This window comes from Panthera tigris, chromosome E2, assembly GCF_018350195.1.
Source record: "Panthera tigris isolate Pti1 chromosome E2, P.tigris_Pti1_mat1.1, whole genome shotgun sequence".
NCBI classification, from domain to species: domain Eukaryota; kingdom Metazoa; phylum Chordata; class Mammalia; order Carnivora; family Felidae; genus Panthera; species Panthera tigris.
The window spans coordinates 2,868,541-2,884,984 of NC_056674.1; the positions used below are offsets into that span (position 1 = coordinate 2,868,541).

The 16,444-nt window shown below is 60.0% G+C and overlaps 3 protein-coding genes across 9 annotated transcripts; all 3 read right to left on the reverse strand.

Annotated features, from left to right (window-relative positions):
* Positions 1 to 223: 223 nt before the first annotated feature.
* Positions 224 to 3,809, reverse strand: CCDC106 (coiled-coil domain containing 106). Of its 6 annotated transcripts, none has more exons than XM_042969638.1 (6): positions 3,514 to 3,809; positions 2,782 to 2,857; positions 2,527 to 2,634; positions 2,256 to 2,432; positions 964 to 1,176; positions 224 to 588 (listed from the first exon to the last, which is right to left on the reverse strand). In XM_042969638.1, the coding sequence occupies exons 2-6, from the start codon at positions 2,810 to 2,812 to the stop codon at positions 272 to 274; spliced, it is 846 nt and encodes a 281-aa protein (XP_042825572.1). In that variant the 5' UTR covers positions 2,813 to 2,857; positions 3,514 to 3,809; the 3' UTR covers positions 224 to 271. The 6 variants fall into 6 exon arrangements, with proteins under 6 accessions (XP_042825572.1, XP_042825573.1, XP_042825574.1 ...); XM_042969639.1 differs by having other exon boundaries at positions 2,782 to 2,923; XM_042969640.1 differs by having other exon boundaries at positions 3,510 to 3,809.
* A 1,521-nt stretch (positions 3,810 to 5,330) lies between these two features.
* ZNF581 (zinc finger protein 581) lies at positions 5,331 to 7,448 on the reverse strand. The gene is made up of 2 exons (XM_042970278.1): positions 7,181 to 7,448; positions 5,331 to 6,389 (listed from the first exon to the last, which is right to left on the reverse strand). The coding sequence occupies exon 2, from the start codon at positions 6,368 to 6,370 to the stop codon at positions 5,774 to 5,776; it is 597 nt and encodes a 198-aa protein (XP_042826212.1). The 5' UTR covers positions 6,371 to 6,389; positions 7,181 to 7,448; the 3' UTR covers positions 5,331 to 5,773.
* Positions 7,449 to 7,504: 56 nt separating this feature from the next.
* On the reverse strand, positions 7,505 to 9,614 carry ZNF580 (zinc finger protein 580). Of its 2 annotated transcripts, none has more exons than XM_042969657.1 (2): positions 9,456 to 9,614; positions 7,505 to 8,450 (listed from the first exon to the last, which is right to left on the reverse strand). In XM_042969657.1, exon 2 carries the CDS (start codon positions 8,436 to 8,438, stop codon positions 7,920 to 7,922), a length of 519 nt encoding a protein of 172 aa, XP_042825591.1. In that variant the 5' UTR covers positions 8,439 to 8,450; positions 9,456 to 9,614; the 3' UTR covers positions 7,505 to 7,919. The 2 variants fall into 2 exon arrangements, with proteins under 2 accessions (XP_042825591.1, XP_042825590.1); XM_042969656.1 differs by lacking the exon at positions 9,456 to 9,614 and adding an exon at positions 8,549 to 9,334.
* Between the last annotated feature and the right edge of the window lie 6,830 nt (positions 9,615 to 16,444).

Consider the following 16,444-nt stretch of genomic DNA (forward strand, 5'->3'; position numbering starts at 1 on the left):
CTAACTGGAACTCCTCCCCAGGGGATGCAGAGGAAAGGGAGGATGCTAGGAACGTGAGAGGCAAGGAGGGAGTCAGATCTATATACAAGGGACCCGGGGCAGGAGTGGGGATCTGCAGGACGAGGGGAGGCGCACGCAGAAACACGCCGCCCACCCCCCAGGCCCTCTGGAGGAGCACACCACTCATGCACACGCTTGCCACTGCCACGAGGGGCAGAGGAGGGAGGGACGTGGGGGCCGAAGGGCGTGTCCCGGGCCAGGTGGGGCAGAATCACCGCTTGAAGCGGTAGGTGATGGGAAGCAGCAGCTTGCTCTTCTTGAGGGCCTGCACCTTCTTAAGGGTTTCGTCGTCCAGGGCCAGGAAGCAGCGGCGCGAGTACTCGAGCAGGCGCTCCTTGGAGGGGTCGAACTCGCCCACCTCGGCCAGCTTCTCGGGGGCTACGATGAGAAGCTCTGCGATGGGTGTGGTCAGCGCCACCGTGTTGCGATCTACTCGGTGGTGCTCGAAGGCCCGAGACATGCTCTTCAGCTTCTGGAAGGTGCCCAGGATCTTCTTGTATCGGCAAAGGACACCGTCTGCATCCTTTACTGCAGGGCCGGGCCGGGGCACAGAGACAGACATGAGAGGGACAGAGGTGGACACAGGAGGCAGATGGGGCAAGGGCAGGTGGGGAGCCCAATACAGGAAGAACTACAGAACAAAATGGGAATCAGGACGAGGAGCAGCTGGGAGCCATGGTGAGACAGTGGCACCAGGGGAAAAGGAGGAGCCTTCTCCCCTCCCCATGTTACTGATGAGAAGCCTGAGGCTCAGGGCAGGGTGACCCCAGGAGGCAAGGCCGGTGTGGAGGGACTGCAGAGCAGGACCCCACGGGCAGGCTGGGACAACCAGGCTAGGGGAGAAGGGAGGGCCTCCCGGGGCATCACAGCAGGCCCCTCCCCCCATCCCTGCTCCTTGCTCACCCCGCTGCCTCTCCCGGGCCTTGGGCTTCCCGAAGCGCCTCCGGCCAGCACTTCCCTTCTGCTTCTGCCTCTTCCTCTCCACAGCACTGCCTTCTTCAGATGCTCCGCTGAGCGAGGAGGCCGCAGACTCAGGGTCTGAGGCCTCACCCCCAGCCCCACCCCGGCCATCCCCTTCAGCCCGCCTGGGCCCAGGCTTCACCCGGCAGTGGTCCTCTGGAGAGAGGTAGAGAGAGAGGGACACATACACATGAACTTCCAGAACAGGGGAGAGGAGGCAGGAAGTCCATCTGCAAGGTGGAGACAGATGTCACACCACACACAGGTCCACAGGAGAGGGGGGGCCTCAACCAGGGCTGGAATCCCCAAAGAGACAGTGCATATAGATGTTGCAGTCTCCACCAAGATGGCTGAGTACAGCGCAGGCGGTTGGATTTGGGGGCAGAGATCTTGAGTGGGGCATGGGTTCATGCTCCTCTGACTCCAACTTGACAGCAAGAAGTCTGGAGGAGGAACTGAGAAGACCAAGACAGGACCTCAGGAGAGTCTCTGTGGGACCTCCAGAAGAGTAGACTCTAGAAATCCAAGAAGCAAGACCCTGGCTGGGGAAGAGGTTTCAGACCCTGAGAGAAACCCCAGGCTCTGGGTCTAGTGCGCTGGGAAAGTCAGGCACCCACCTTCACCTGGACAGTGTGAGCATCTGAGGCTCTGATGCAGGGGCCACCACCACAAGGTGGGCTGGGGGGACATCCGGTATTGGGGTTCTCACCAAGAAAATCCAGAGGCCCTTGGGCCAAACATCCTAGATAGGTTCCCATCAGCAACCCAGGCCACAGGGAGTTCCAAACCAGAGAGATCCTCAATAACACAGGTGTTGGGAGGGGGGGGAGGGGGGGAACAGACCCCTTGCCCAAAGTGTCAGGTGTGAATCACAGGGGAATACGGGGTCCTGCGAGGAAGCCAGTCAGGAGCTGAACATCATGAGGAAGGGAACAGAAGTTGTCCTCTCCAAAAATAGGAGCTAAATTTTGGGAAAGGAAAGCCCTGACTATCTGGGGCAAGGGATGGCCACAGGGTCTTGCCCATCAGCAGAAGCAGGAATCAAGCATGAAGGAAGCTGGGCTTGGGGTCCTGGAGACCACCACGAAGTAAGGAGGAGATAACGATGCCAGCTCCCCACTGGGCCACCAAAAGGAAGGGTGTAGGTGAGGAGGGTCCCAGATCCCCAGGAAGGGCCGGAGCTGGGTGTCAGGGCCTGGGGATGGGACAAGGGACTAGATCATCAGGCACCTCACCTGCATCCATGCGGGCAGAGGAGATAAATTTGTCCAGCTGACAACGCAAGAAATCCCTCTCTTCCTCCAGGTCCTCGATGCGTTTCTGTAGCCAGGAGTTCCTTTCCAGGGCCATATGCAGCTGGGCCCTGACCCCATTCATCAGGGCCACAGTTGGGGACGCGGCTTCCGGAGGCTCTAGGGACAGCGGGGAGGCTTGGTCACACCCCAGGCCTCAAGGGCCCTGCACCCCAGCTGCCTGGGGTCCCTCCGAGCCTGCCCTCCAGCTCACCCTCGAAGTTTCCCCGAGAGGGGCTCAGACTGTAAAAGATCTGTGGGTCTAGGTGGGGCGTCTCATCGAAGGGGATGGAGATCTCGAAGGCCTCATCGTCTTTCTTCACTGGAGGGGAGAGGCCAGGGGTCACCCCAGGGAAGGCCCCAGGTGCCTCGGACCAGCCCCCAACCACAGCAGCCCTGGGGAGGAAAGGGCAGGGATGGGTAGGGCAGCAGTGGGACCAGGGTCGGGGCAGGGTCCCAGCTTCCTCACGTGTCCTCCTCCGGCTGTTTCGGTCATTCATGGCGCGACCTCCGGCGGACCCGGGCAGCTAAGCGCCTCAGGGGCACTGGACAGAAACAGCAGCCACAGATGGAGGGACATCCCGCGGGAGGTGGGGCCCAACTCCTTAGGGCTGGGGAAATGGGGGTGCTGAAGGCTGGGACTCCTGGGTCTGAGGGAGGAGGGGACCCATACCCTCAGGACCGAGCGGGGACACCCGGGGTTTCAAACTCCAGGGCTCCCAGGGAATGAGGGGGCTGGGGACCCAGACCCCGGGCTACTGAGGGAAGGAGGAGTGGGTTCCCCGCGGGGTCGACAGAGCGGACACATCCTGGCCTGAATGGGTCGGACCCTCATCACGGGTCACCTCGGGGCCAAAAGAGGCGAGAGGTGCGGGGGGGAGGAGACCGTGCCCCAACTTCCAGGCATAGGGTGGGGGTCCGGCCCACGCGAGCGCCTTCCCACGCCCCTCCCCCGCACTCGTGTGGGCGAACAGGGCCCCTCCCCCGTGGTGGAGGGGGCGGGGCGCGTGCGCAGTGCGGGGGAAGGTCACGCGTGGGGATGCGCCCCCGCCCCCGCCCTTTGTCCCCCGGGTGGGAGGGGGAGCGATGTTGCCAGGGGGTCCCAGCGGGAGATGCGCTAGGCCGCGGGTGCTGATGTGGCCACCATCCCCCCGCCCGCAGGTGCCCGGGGTCGGAGGGGCCAGGCCTCGCGCTCACCCACCCGCGCGCGGAATCCGGCCAGGGGACCGACGGCGGCGGCGCCCATGCCCGGCGCCGGGGAGCGTCTGCAAAGTGTCGCGGGGAGTGGAGGGAAGCGCCCACCCGCCGCGGGCGGGGCGGCAGAGGCCCCGAGTGTAGGGGCGGGCTGGCGAGTCGGAGGGGCGGGCAGGGACGCCGGCGCTCGCTCGGTCCTCGGGTCGTTGCGCTTCTGCGGGAGTCTCCGGCCCCAGGTGAGGCCCGCCGTTTGCGGCAAAGGTCCGGGCTGCACTTGCGCGACGGCCCCTTGTCGCGCTACCCCGCCCTCCGCGAAGCCCGGGCAGGGAACGTCAAGAAACTCCCAATTCCTGGAGAGCAGCAGGCTCCGGGGGTCCCCGGAGTGGATGGCGAAGCACGGAGTGGGGCCCGGGAAAGGGAAGGAGACAACCAGGAAAGTTGAAGCGCCGGGAGAATCCTTTTAAACGAAACCCTGGGAACTGGCCATATGGATCCCCTAGCCCGCCACTTCTCCCACCGTGTGTGCACCACCATTACAGCCCGACCACACGGTTCCCAGGCCGGGAGGAGGGGGGGGGGGGGGGGGGAGGGGGGAAGGGGGAGGGGGGCGGGGATCTGGAACACCACCACCACTAGCACTGTGGTAGTGATTACGAGCTGGTTTTGGAACATTCCCACCCAATCTTGGCCGCTCCTCCCCCAAACCCCACTCAGTTTACTCACCTGCAAAGTGGGGAGATTATGATCCCTTTTAGGTTCGTTGTGAGGATGTACTGATAGGGTGCTGGCAAAACGCTCAGCCCAGGGCCTGGCCATAGTCTAGGCCCAACAGCGGGGCGCTGTTAGTGTTATTTGAGGTCAGACAGTGGGAGGCTCTTTCCCTCTCTGGGGAGTGGAGATGGCTAATTTGTTCTTCCACCCAAAAAGAGGTCGGAAGAAGAAATGAGGCCCAGCACAGTGCCTGGCACAAAACAGACGCGCAAAGAAAATTCATTAAGAAGGCAGATGTTTATTCGGCTCCCAGCCTCTCCTCCCAGTCACCAGTTGCTACTGGACTTTTCATTTTCTTTTTCTTTTTTTTTTTTTTTTTTTGCTACTGGAATTTTGGCCAGCTCTATGAGACCAGGGCTGTAACCTTGCAGAAGGAGAATTTAAAGGTCTGCACCATTTAGAAAGCTGTGGCCACACTCCTCTCCTACCTGCTTCACATCATAGATAAACTGTAGCCTAGGTCAAAACGTCCAGGGGGAGTTACCTGCCCTAGATAGGTATTTTGCAAACTACAGGTTCATGGGCAGGGAATTCAATATAGTAGAATGGAATTAGCAAAAAGGAAAAAAGTTAATTGCATGTGGCAGAGATTTAAGTACTGCTGAACTTTTGTTGCACATATATTTTGTGTATGTTTACTGGGTTGCCATATAAAATGTGTTTCTTACAGGAGATCCTAGCTTTAAGGAAAAAAAGGTTTAACAACACTCTACCTAGATGACACCCATTGTGAGGGGTCAAGCTAGGACTGATCCCAGTGCAGAAGGCCAACGTTCCCATCCCCAGCCAGCCAAGCCAAGCACTGTGCGGATGCACTTGGGATGACCCAGGTGAAATGCTCAGCCCAGCACCTGGCCACAGGCGACGCTCAAGATCCGGGGCGCTGTTAGTGTTATTTGAGGTCAGGCAGTGGGAAGCTCTTTCCCTCTCCGGAGAGTAGACATGGCCGATTTGTTCTTCTGCCCAAGAAGAGGTGGGCCAGGCACTTGCTGAGTCTCCCTGCTGGGCAGCAGGCAGGCCAAACCGCTGTGCCCAAAAACAAATCTCAAGTGCTCAAAATGGGAAAGGTGTTTATTGGGTGTCCAGTCTCAAGTCCTGGCTGGGGGTTGCGAGGCAGGTCTGGGGCCCCTTCCCCCAGCATCAACAAGGGGGCATCAGGAAGCTGATGCAGATGCTTGATGGCTCCCAACCACGATTTTCAGGCTGGAGGATTTTCACACATAGCACTGTCTCCTGGGCACCTGGTCAGGCTCAGCCTGAGGCCGGAGCGCTCCACCCTAGGAAGGTAAGGTCTCCTTTCCACCTTTATCTCCAAAGTATCCAAAGGCTACTCAGGGGCTCCTCCTTCAGGCAGGGCTTGGCCTTTGCAGGAAGTGTGTCTGTGTCTGTGTCCAGGGCTGCAACCCAGCCTTCCGCACTGGCCACGTGTCTGAGGGCCACAAGAGTCCGGGCTCCCCCCAGAACCCCATGGCACCTGGGGTACCCGGCAGCCCGGCTCATGGATGCTTCCACCGAGTGTGCTTCTGCAGGGTGTTCTGCTCCATAAATCGGCGCGGGCAGTGTGGGCACTGAAACGGGCGCTCCCCCGAGTGGACCCGGCTGTGCTGGGCCAGCTCACCAGCCTCACGGAAGCGTCGAGGGCAGAGCGGGCAGCCATGGGGTCGCCCGCCACCAGCCCGGTGAATGGAGTGGTGCCGAGCCAGGTGGCTGGCCCGCTTGAATGCCTTCCCACAGGTGTCACACTCAAAGGGCTTCACCTCCGAGTGGGTGATGCTGTGTCGCTGCAGGTATGACATGTACTCGAAGACCCGGGAGCACACGGGGCAGCTGTAGCACTTTTTCTGAGCTGAAGCCCCATCTGCCCCGGGCTCTCTCTCAGACTCCTGGTCCACCAGCACGGTGTACGGGATGCCCTGGGTGTCAATAAGCAGGTAGTGGTTGGGCCTCGGAGGGGAGGAAGGCTGGGGAGGTCCTGTGGAGGAGGAAGGTCCGGGCTCTGGGGACCTGCCTGTCCGAGAAGGAGGGGCCTCCATGGCCTCTGCGGAGGGAAGCGCCAGGGGCTGCGGGCAGGGGGGCGAAGGCAACACCAGCATCCGGAGGGGTGGCTGAGGCCTGGGGGACGGGAGAGAGGATGAGATAACACAGACGAGGGAAGCTCAGGGGCACCAGCTCCGTTCCTTCACCTTCTGTGTGCCCTGCCCAGAACTTCTGCACCCCCCAGCCTCCGTCACTTCTCCAGTCCTTCTGCCCTGGACTCTACGACCTTCTGTGAACCTTCTACCGTCTCCGTCGTAGGAAAGGCTCTTCTGTCCTGTTCCATCACCCACTGTAAACACAGGCACAAGCAGGTCCTCGCTCTAACTTCCCTAGTCGTACCCTCCTCCGGTCACTAGGTGCCCCTCTACTCCGGCCACCCGCAGGGCTTCTCTACTCCCCCCGACCCCCCACCCCGTAGACCTGCAGGTCTCTCCTTCTCTACGCTCCTGACCCAGGTCTGGGTGTTAGCCCATCCTATCACTCCGCCCAGGAATGTTTTCTACCCATTCTGTATTCGCCTAAGCTCTAAGGCCCCCAGGTCCTGACCCACCGTCCAACAACCTCCCTGGACACCCCTGAGCCCCCCTCCCTTCCTAGCTCGGCTACCGGCAGATTCTCTCCAGTCCACGCCCATCCACTGCCTGCCCCCCCGCCCAGGTTCTCTCTAGATCCTAGATCCTAGCGCTCTCTAGGGCTCCACCCCCGGCCCGCGGCCCGGCCTCCGAGCCTTTCTCGGCGAGCTCGCGGCCATGCCCTCCCGAGCCCCCGCGGCGGCCCCGCCCCGTTCGGCGCACAGGTCCCCGCTCCTGGCCCCGCCCCTCTCCGCGGCCCGCTCCCTGCTCCCTCCCGCCTCCCGGCCCCCGTACCCGGTGCAGCAGCTTCTCGGGTCCGGGCGACTCCGGAACGGCCCCGGGCTACCCCCGTGGTCGCAAGTGATGGCGGGGCGGGAGCCTCTGGGTGTCCCCCGGGAGCTGGTAACACCGGTAACAGGAGAGAGGACCGGGGCCCAGAGAAGAGGGTCCAGGGGAGGAAGGTGGGGGCGGGGCGCCTGGGGCCTTCGGGAAACGGATCCGGCCAGAAACACACGCCGAGAGGAAGGTTCCCGGGTGCTAACGGTCCGGGCCGCCCCCTCCCACCCTGCCGCCCATCCGCCGCCCCTCCACACACACACGCAAATAAAAGCCCTAAAGTGGAGTGTGGAATGTTTATTGAGTAAGGGGTGAGGGTTGTGGGTGGGAAGGGGGATATACAGAAACGAGCCAGACCGCGCCGTGCTCTTTTGTCAAATCTTCCGCGCAGACAACCGTTCACCGCCTCGGAGGAGCGGAAGCCCAAGCCTCAGAGAGGTCGCGTCACTTGCAGAGGCTCACACAGCACAGCTGGGCCGGAACCCAGCTCAGAGGCTGGCTCCCAGGCCCAGGGAGGGGCAACGACTTGGTCTACATCACACAGCTAGACAGGAAGGTAAGGAAGGAACGGTTTTTCTCCCCTTGGACAGATGGAGAAACCGAGGCCCAGGGTAAGGCAGTAACCTCAGAGAGGCAGGGAGCGTGTGTGGGAGCGACGCTGTGTGGCTCGCGAGGCCCGGGGGCCCGGGTCGGGGCCTCAGTGCAGGCGCACGTGCTGCGCCAGCTCGGCGGCGTCCTGGAAGCGGCGCGGGCACAGCGGGCAGGTGTGCGGCGGGCCTGCGCGCGCGCGGTGCGTGGCGCGGTGCCGCGACAGGTGGCTGGAGCGCTTGAAGGCCTTGCCGCAGGCGCCACACGTGAAGGGCTTGAGGTCCGAGTGCGACACGCGGTGGCTCTGCAGCCGCAGAGGGCTGGCAAAGACACGAGCGCACTCCGGGCAGCTGTAGCCCTTGCGCGGGCCGGGTTCTCCCGGCGCCGCCTCGCGCTGGGGCGGGCCCCGGGGCTCCTCCTCCAGCTGCACCGTGTAAGTGTAGGGGACCCCGTTGGCGTCGATGAGCAGGTGGCGGCCGAGCCGCGGGGGTCGGGGCCCTGCCGCCGAGGATGGAGTGGAGGAAGGGCCTTCCGTCTTGGGGAAAGGGGGAGCCTTGGGGGGCGGTGGGTCCATGGCCTCTGGGGAGGAGGACCGAGGGTGGGGCGGCCGAGGCGGCAGCAGCAGCATCTGGGGTGTCAGCTGGGAGCAGTGGAGGGGAGAGAAATTAAAATCGCCGCTTCCTGGAGGAAGTGTCCCCATTATTACTGCTTGTCATGCCCTCTGCACCACTGACCTACCTCTCCTGCAAAACAGAAACCGACTCTAGGCCAGACCGCGTGTTCCATCAAGCCGCTTCCAGGACACCTCCAACTGGGCCGGGCACATCCCTGCCTCTCTCCTCCTGCAGCTTCCTCTCAGCCCCCGAGCCGCACCAGAGGCCTCCATCCCGCCCCTTGCCTTCCCCGCAACTCCCCCACAGCCTGCCGGTCTCCAAGTCGGCCTCCTGTCTTCACACCTCCGTGGCCTCTTTTATTTCTAACGGGTCCTCTCTCCTCTTCCCAGGCCCAGGTGGGGGCACCAGGGTCCCTGGAAGGCCTGCCCACCTCTGGACACGCCCGTGGCCTCGCTTCGCTCCCTTTCTTGGTGCGGGTCCAGAACGCCACTAACACAGTTCCCAGCCTTCCACTCTGGGCTTCTCTACGGTCCTGCACTTAATCTCCCCCACCCCCAAGTCTCAACGCCCTCACCCCTGCCTAACCCATTGTCTGCAGTTCGTGTACACATCCCTAGGACGCCTCGACCGCCTGCCTCCTGTGCGCCCCACACCCTGAACCCTGCTACCATCTAACCCCCCACCCCCACGCCCCATCCTTGTTTGTTCTGTCTTTACCCTTCAGGGCCTCCTCCTACTCCCCGCTGCTCTGACCCGGGCCCCCGAGCCCCCTTCCCCCTCCTCTCCGTGAGCATCTGGCACCTCTGTTACTCCATCCCTGCAGCCCGCTCCTCTGTAGCCCCAGCGCCCAGGCCCTCCGTCCCCCTCGTCGCCGCACCCTCGGGGCCCCTCTCTCCCTCCGGTCCCCCCGCCCCGGGCTCCTTCCCGGCCGCGCCCCACCCCCACTCCACCCCACCCCCGGCGCGCCTGCCCCTCCCCCAGCCTCGCGCCGTCCCGGAGCCAGGCTCCTCCCTCCGTCCCGGCCCCCGTACCCGATGCGGCGGCCTCTCGGGACCGGAGGAGCGGGCCGAGGTCCCGGGCGGCCCGGGCTTCCCCTCGCGAGTGCCGGCGGCGGCGGGACCGAGACTTCCGGGAGCTCCGGGCCGGCGGCGCCGGGGACGCGGGCGCGGGGGGCGCGGGCGCGGGGGCGCGAGGGGCGGCGGCGTCGCTGGAAAAGGGCACCCTCCGGAAACGCGCACGCCGCAACGAAGGTTCCGCTGGCCGTGAGCCGGCGGCTCCCAAGGCCCGCTTGCCGTGAGCCCCGCGGCTGCGGGCGGAGGGCGCGGGCTCCACGGAGACAGCCCCGCCCCTGCCCCGGCTCCCCTCCGCACCCGACAGGAACTGTCCGGCTGCTGCGACAGAGATCAACTCATAAACCGTCTAGGCGGTCTGTCTTTGCCCGATGTCCCTGAAGGAAGGGGCGCGCCCAGGTCTGTTCTGTTGCCACTGGGCCGTCCCGCCTGCGCCCCCGGCCGGGTGATGCAGGGAGTGGAAGGAGGGGGTTTCTGTCCATCGGGTAAACGGGGAGACCGAGGTCCAGAGGCCAGCCATCAGAATGTGGCACAAGCCACTACTCTCCCACCCAGCAAATGGGGGAAACCGAGGCCCACAGAAGACCAGATGTCACCAGTGACAGAGATGAGGAGCTGGGGCATTCCCCACTGGGCAGATGGGGAAACCGAGAGCCAGAAGGCCAGAAGTTGCTGAATGTGGAGTTGGAGAAAGGTGGCTCTTCACGTCAAGTTGAAGGGAAGTTGAGGATTGATGGTGCCTTAACAAAGCGTGGTGCCAAGGGGGAAACCGAGGCCGGGCTGCAGGGCCCCGGTGCATGTGCGCGTCGCCACGGAGAGGGGCCAGGCAGCACAGCCCGCATCTGGAGCTTCATGTGGTGGCACGATAGCCGCATGTGGGGCACCCACAGCTCGTCCTACAGTTATGCAGGGAATTGTCAAAGAGCAGGGAAGCGGTGCGGGAGACAGGGGACAGCAACAGCAGGGCGGGGTAGGGCACAGTGGAGAAAGGGGTGTTATTGCTGTGCCCAGCCCCAGGACCTGAGGGAGGTGGGAAGCGGGCAGAGCTATCAAAAAAGAAATTCCTGACCTTCGTGCTGCCCAATGGGACAGACACTAGACGAGTGGAGCTACTGTGCCCTTGGTGTGGCCATTGTGGCTGAAGACCTGAATTTTAAATGGTATTTCTCTTAATTTACATCTAAATAACCACACGTGGCTAGTGGCTGCCTAGTATGGGGCAGCCCCTGAGCCACCCTCAACCAGTTGGAAACTGGAGACCAGAGGGCCAGAAAGGACTCACAGTAGTATTCGGTTTGGACCACATGCTACTTTTCAGTGTTTTACTAGGGGCAACATTTAAGAAGCCAGAAAATGTACACACAAATTCATAATTCCAGGCACACTTGGAAAAAAAAAATGTCTAGGTGTGGCAATAAGCTGGAACTGAGAAAGTATTCTTCAGAAAACCTTCCAGAAACCCCCAAATGCCCCAACATTTGTGATATTAGGCTAAAATTAAAGACCCTCTAGAACTGTGCTGTCCAAAACAGCAGCCACCTGCGACACATAGCTTTTGGAGGCTTGACAAGTGTCCGGGCTGAATTGAGGTGTGCTGTAAATAAATGCAAGGCACCCAACAAATTCTGAAGACCTAGTTCCAAAAGAAAAGATTATCAACTCTTGCACAAATGACTTTTATATTGATTACATTTGGACATGAGAATACTTTGGACATACTGGTTTAAGTAAGGTATGTTATTAAAATTGATCTCACCTGTTTCTTTTCACGATTTTTAATGTGGCTCACATTCTGTTTCTACGGGACAGCGCTGTCCTGGAGATTCTTCCCCTTGTGATTTCACAAGGAGCCAGGCAGTAGGGACAGTGGAGACCCTGAACTGAGGGCATGCCTGGTTCAAAGGGCAACGACACTGTCTATCTACACCAGAGTTTCTCAACACTACTGATATTTGGGGGCTGGATCATCCTTTGGTGTCAGGGGCTGTCTTCTGCATTGCAGGCCAACATGCCTGGCCTCTGCCCTCCAGAAACCAGTAGCCCCCTCCCTCATTCCCACCCCCCTCTTGTGAGGGCAGACATGCCAAATGTCCCCCAGGGCAACACTGATTCTGGTCTACACAGACAACCACCCAATGAGTCTCCTGCCCAGATCGCCCTTCTGAGTTTTAGACCCATATAGTACCTGCGTCCATGAGAACCGCACCACCCCACCCCACGCCCATCCCTGGAAATGACAATGACCAACATTTACTGAGCCAGGACTGCGGCGCTGGCCTTTGCTAAGTGTACTGCATCCTCAGAGCAGACCTACGAGGTAGGGGTTGTGAAGATGCCTTTCATAGATGGGGTAACTGAAGCTGGGCAAGATCATGTGATTGGCCTGGGTTCATACTGTCCTCAGGACAGTTCCTGCTTCTGCCTGACTCCACCAGTCAGAGCTCATGACCATTGTCTGCAAGGAGTTCACACCTCCCCACCACCACCACCACTACAGCACTGCAAACCAGTTTGCCCCCTGCTTACAGTGAAAGCCCCCCACCCACCCTCTGCCTCCTCCAGCACCCTCTTTTTATGGCAATAGTGCAACAATATATATTCTTTAAACCTACAGAATAATGTCATCCCCTGATTTAAAGCCCCCTCACTGCACTCAGAAAACCCGGAAACCCATCAAGCACAGTGCAGCCCCCAGCCTCTCCCATGTCCAGGACCTTTGTTTGCTGTTCTTTCTCTCTGGAGTGTTATTTTTAGCCCCCCACGAGGATGGACCCTTTCTGGTCTCTGCTCAGATATTTCTTCATGGAAGCTTTGCTGTGTTTGAGGTCAAACTTGTGTGACCACATCCCTCACGCTGGCATTTGAGGCCCTTCATGAAGTGGCCCAGCCGCCTCACCTCACCCTCCAGAGCTCCAACCGCACACAGCACCTCGCAGCCCTCTGACCAGACCCCGAACTTTTGTGGCTCCCGATGCAAAGGCTCATGTGTTTTCTTGACCTAGAACTCTTCCCCTTCCCTCTGCTGGCAGCCTCCTCCTCGGTCTTCCAGAATCCTGTGCGTCCTGACCTCCTATACGCCCTGCTTGTCAGCTCCAGGAGACTTCTTATACCTCGTCTGCTCGGGACCTTCCCTGGCTCCACCCGGCATTCCAGGCCTCTCCCCGTGTGCCCCAGCCACCCTGACCAGTCAGCCGCACCGAACCATTCTTGGTCCACGCTTCACATTTTGGAACGTTGTGTCTCTGCTGGTGCTGACTGTCTGGCATTTTCACCCCCCTTCTGCTAGCAAGTAAATCCCTGGCGCTCAGCAATCTCTCCCACTTCATCTGCAACCGATTCCTCGTGTCCCCAAACTTCCATTCACACAGCACATATGCGGCCTTGCTAAATCCTCTTAGTAATCTGGTCAGGCAGACCCTCCACTGAGCCTCAGGAAGGGCAAGAGGCTTACATCAGGTCTCCAGCCCAAGTGACAGAGCCGGCACTCACACCCGGTGTCCAGTATCCCCACTTCCCTCCCCAGCCTACAGTCTGAGCCCTGCCTCCTGCAGGAGCTGTTCCTGGACCAATCTCTTCTCAACGTCTACCATCCATTCCACATTATCTTGCATTCCCTCGCGACAAGCCCTTCTCCCCTTTAGGAATAAAGTGACTGCCGAGCCTGTGCCTCTGGGCCAATTTGGGTCTTAGCAATCCACTCACCAGGCTTCCTGCCCTCCTCTCTGCACCCCATCCCAGGTCCCCACACCCTCCCTCACAAGGCTTCTCAATTTCCAAGGCTCATTGGAAATGAGCCATTGGGGCCACTCTGTCCCACGCCCCAAGACCGTTAAGTCGCCCAAACCCTCACCGCTCCATTGGGCAGGATCCTAACAATGCCACATCTCCTGCCCCGACCCACTGCTCCGAGCCTTGGCCCAGCCATCCTACCCTGGTGTAGTCGACAGTGTGGGCTGCAACGATGAGTTCCAGGATGCTTCCAACCTCCCACGCAGAGGGAGGTGTGCCTAAGAAAGCTCTCTGGCCAAGAACTCACACCCACAAAGGAAATGTCCCTACACCATTTGGGTTCCAGCCCGACCCCAGCAACCTAAGAAGACTCAAAATTCACACTGATTTGAGCCTGTCTCAGCAGGCCCCATGAGTTGCCACAAATAAGGAATGGAGCAGTACGTGCTGCCTTTGAACGGTACCTCACACTTGTAGCTCGCCTATGAGACTTCCATCCCATTTACAGATTGGGAAACTGAGTTCCTGAGCGGGACAGTGATCGATCCCAGGCGACAAAGGGGGGTTGTGGCGGAGTCCGGGATCCAACAAGAGGCTCCCGCCTGTCACCCCTGACCAGAGCTGGCTGGGGGCCACAAGCCATTCCGTATTTCAGGAATTTGGAAACTGAGGCTCAGGTCACACAGCAAGCCTCTACCATCTGTACCAAAAACAAGAGGTGCTATGGAGCCTCCGTGGCCTCTCCACCGTCCCGGAAGTTCCTTCCGGCCTAGTCGTCCCGGACGTACGGGGCCGGCTGCCGGGCATCCTTCACACTCGCCGACAGAGCCGGGCAAGCGAGCGCGACGCCGCCCGAGCGGGTGCGCGACGAAGGCTTTGACGCGCCGTGGCTCCTCGGGTGCGCGCAGCTCTGGAAGAGCCGGATCACGCTGGCGGGGCCTGGGCTCTGGCTTGGGGGGCTCCTCCCTGTGCTCGCGTAGGGCGCACCCCGGCGGTCCGAGAGGGTCCGAGGCCGCCGGGGGCGCAGGAAGAGGAGAGAACCCGCTGAGCGGCGGGGGCCACCCCGAGGAGAGCCGGGGCAGGCCGACCTCAGGGCGCCGAACCTGGGGCAGGACGGACGGAGTTCGGAGAGTTCTCCCTTCGCAACTCACCGCCTCTGAGCCTGTGCGGCCCGCGGCCCCGGGCCCGGCGCCCCGAGCCCGGCCGCGCGCCACCCGGTGCCCCACAGGTTCCTCGGCACCGCCCGGCGCCCCGCACGGTGGGACGAGCTCCGGGGGCCCCCCCAAAACTGCCCGCCGCGCGGGGGGGGGACGCGCCGGCAGCGCCGGGCCCGCTCCCGCCGCCATGTGGCCGGATGGCGCCCCGGAAATCCGCCCCGACCGGAAATGATCTCCCCAAACAACGGTTCCGGCGGCGCAGTGGGAAACGGCCTGAGAAAAGGGGTGTTAGTGTCTCCGTTGCCGCACAGCAAAGACCGAGGGCCGGAATTATTCATGCCCCGCGGCGGCTGAGGAAACCCAGGCCTTGACACTTAACACCTCACACGGTAAGAAAATAGTATTCCCCCTGTGCAGCTGGTAAAACCAAGGCCGGAGAGAGGTCGTCACTGGCCCTGGGTCACACGCTTCTCAGAGCCAGTTAGGGTAATGCCAGTTCCTCCATAGGTCTGGAGCGCTGGAGGCAAACGACCCCCAGATCTAGAGCACACCTGAACTCTGGGCCTCCACCCGCACAGCCAGCAGGGAAGCCCTTCCCTGAGGAATACTCCCGGATCTGCTGGGCCACCTCCTGGGAAGGTCAGGGGTGGGCAGAGGGGGCCTGCAGTCCCACCCCAGCTGGGTGAGTCAGTGCTGGCAGAGGTTGCTGGAGCGCTTGAAGGTCTTTACACAGGGGCCACACACTTAAGGCCAGAATACCGAGCGTGAGACACGTGCTGGTGGCGTGGAGTGCATTCTTACAGGTTTGCAAGCACACCAGAACCCTGGGGGGACTTGGCCCATCTCCCTTTGCATCCTGAGCTGCTTCCTGCACCCACAAGACATGTGGGGAGTACCTCATGGAAATCAATAAGTAAATGACTCCTTGGGTGTGGGGGCACAAGTGAGGACAGAATAGGTGACCCACTTGCTCTGGTTTGGGATGGGTCCCAGGACTTTCCCAGTTTCAAAACTGAGAGGAAGAAACAAAGACCAAGACAATAAAATAGATGTCCTAACAGATTTGGCAAAACATTACCATCTGGTTGAGGACAGGGAGTAGAGAATTCATTGGTGATTTACAGAGGGATTATTGAAGCCAGAGAGTGAACTCCCCTGTCATAAATCGCGCCCAGTACAGAGTTAAAACCCAGGGTCCCTCCCTCTTGGGTGAGGCCTATGGGAAAAAGATAATTCATCACCTTACGAGGTGAAAGCATCTTTTTCATTATTTCTCCTGCTTTCACTACCTATAGACGGCCAGCACACCTCAAGGTTGGAGATCATTCAGTTTGGGATAGAACAACCCAGAAAAGGATGCTGCCTTTTCTAGTAGAGATGCCAGAGCCAAGCTCTGCAACTGACATCTCTCAAGCTGGATGTGGAAGAGCTGGGGAAAGATTCCCGGCACACTGCTCACTGAAGACATCAGTTTTAAGAAACAATCATCAAAACTAAAAGGCAGCCTATGGAATGGGAGAAAGACATTTGCAAATGACATATTTGGTGAAAGGTTAGTATCCAAAATCTATAAAGAATGTATCAAACTCAACACCCAAAAAACAGATAATCCAGTGAAGAAATGGGCAGAAGACATGAATAGGCACTTTTCCAAAGAAGACATCCAGATGGCTAACAGACACATGAAAGATGCTCAACATCACGCATCATCAAGGAAATACAAATCAAAACCACACTGAGATACCACCTCACACCTGTCAGAATGACTAAAATTAACAACTCAGGAAACAACAGGTGTTGGCAAGGATGCGGAGAGAGGGAACCCTCTAACACTATTGGTGGGAATGCAAATTGGTGCAGCTACTCTGGAAAACAGTATGGATGTTCCTCAAAAAATTAAAAATAGAGCTACCCTATAACCTGGCAACTGCACTACTAGGTATTTACCCAAAGAACACAGAAATACAGATGTGAAGGGGCACATGCACCCCAATATTTATAGCAGCATTATCAACAATACCCAAGCTATGGGGACAGTCTGTATACCCACTGGTGGAGGACGAG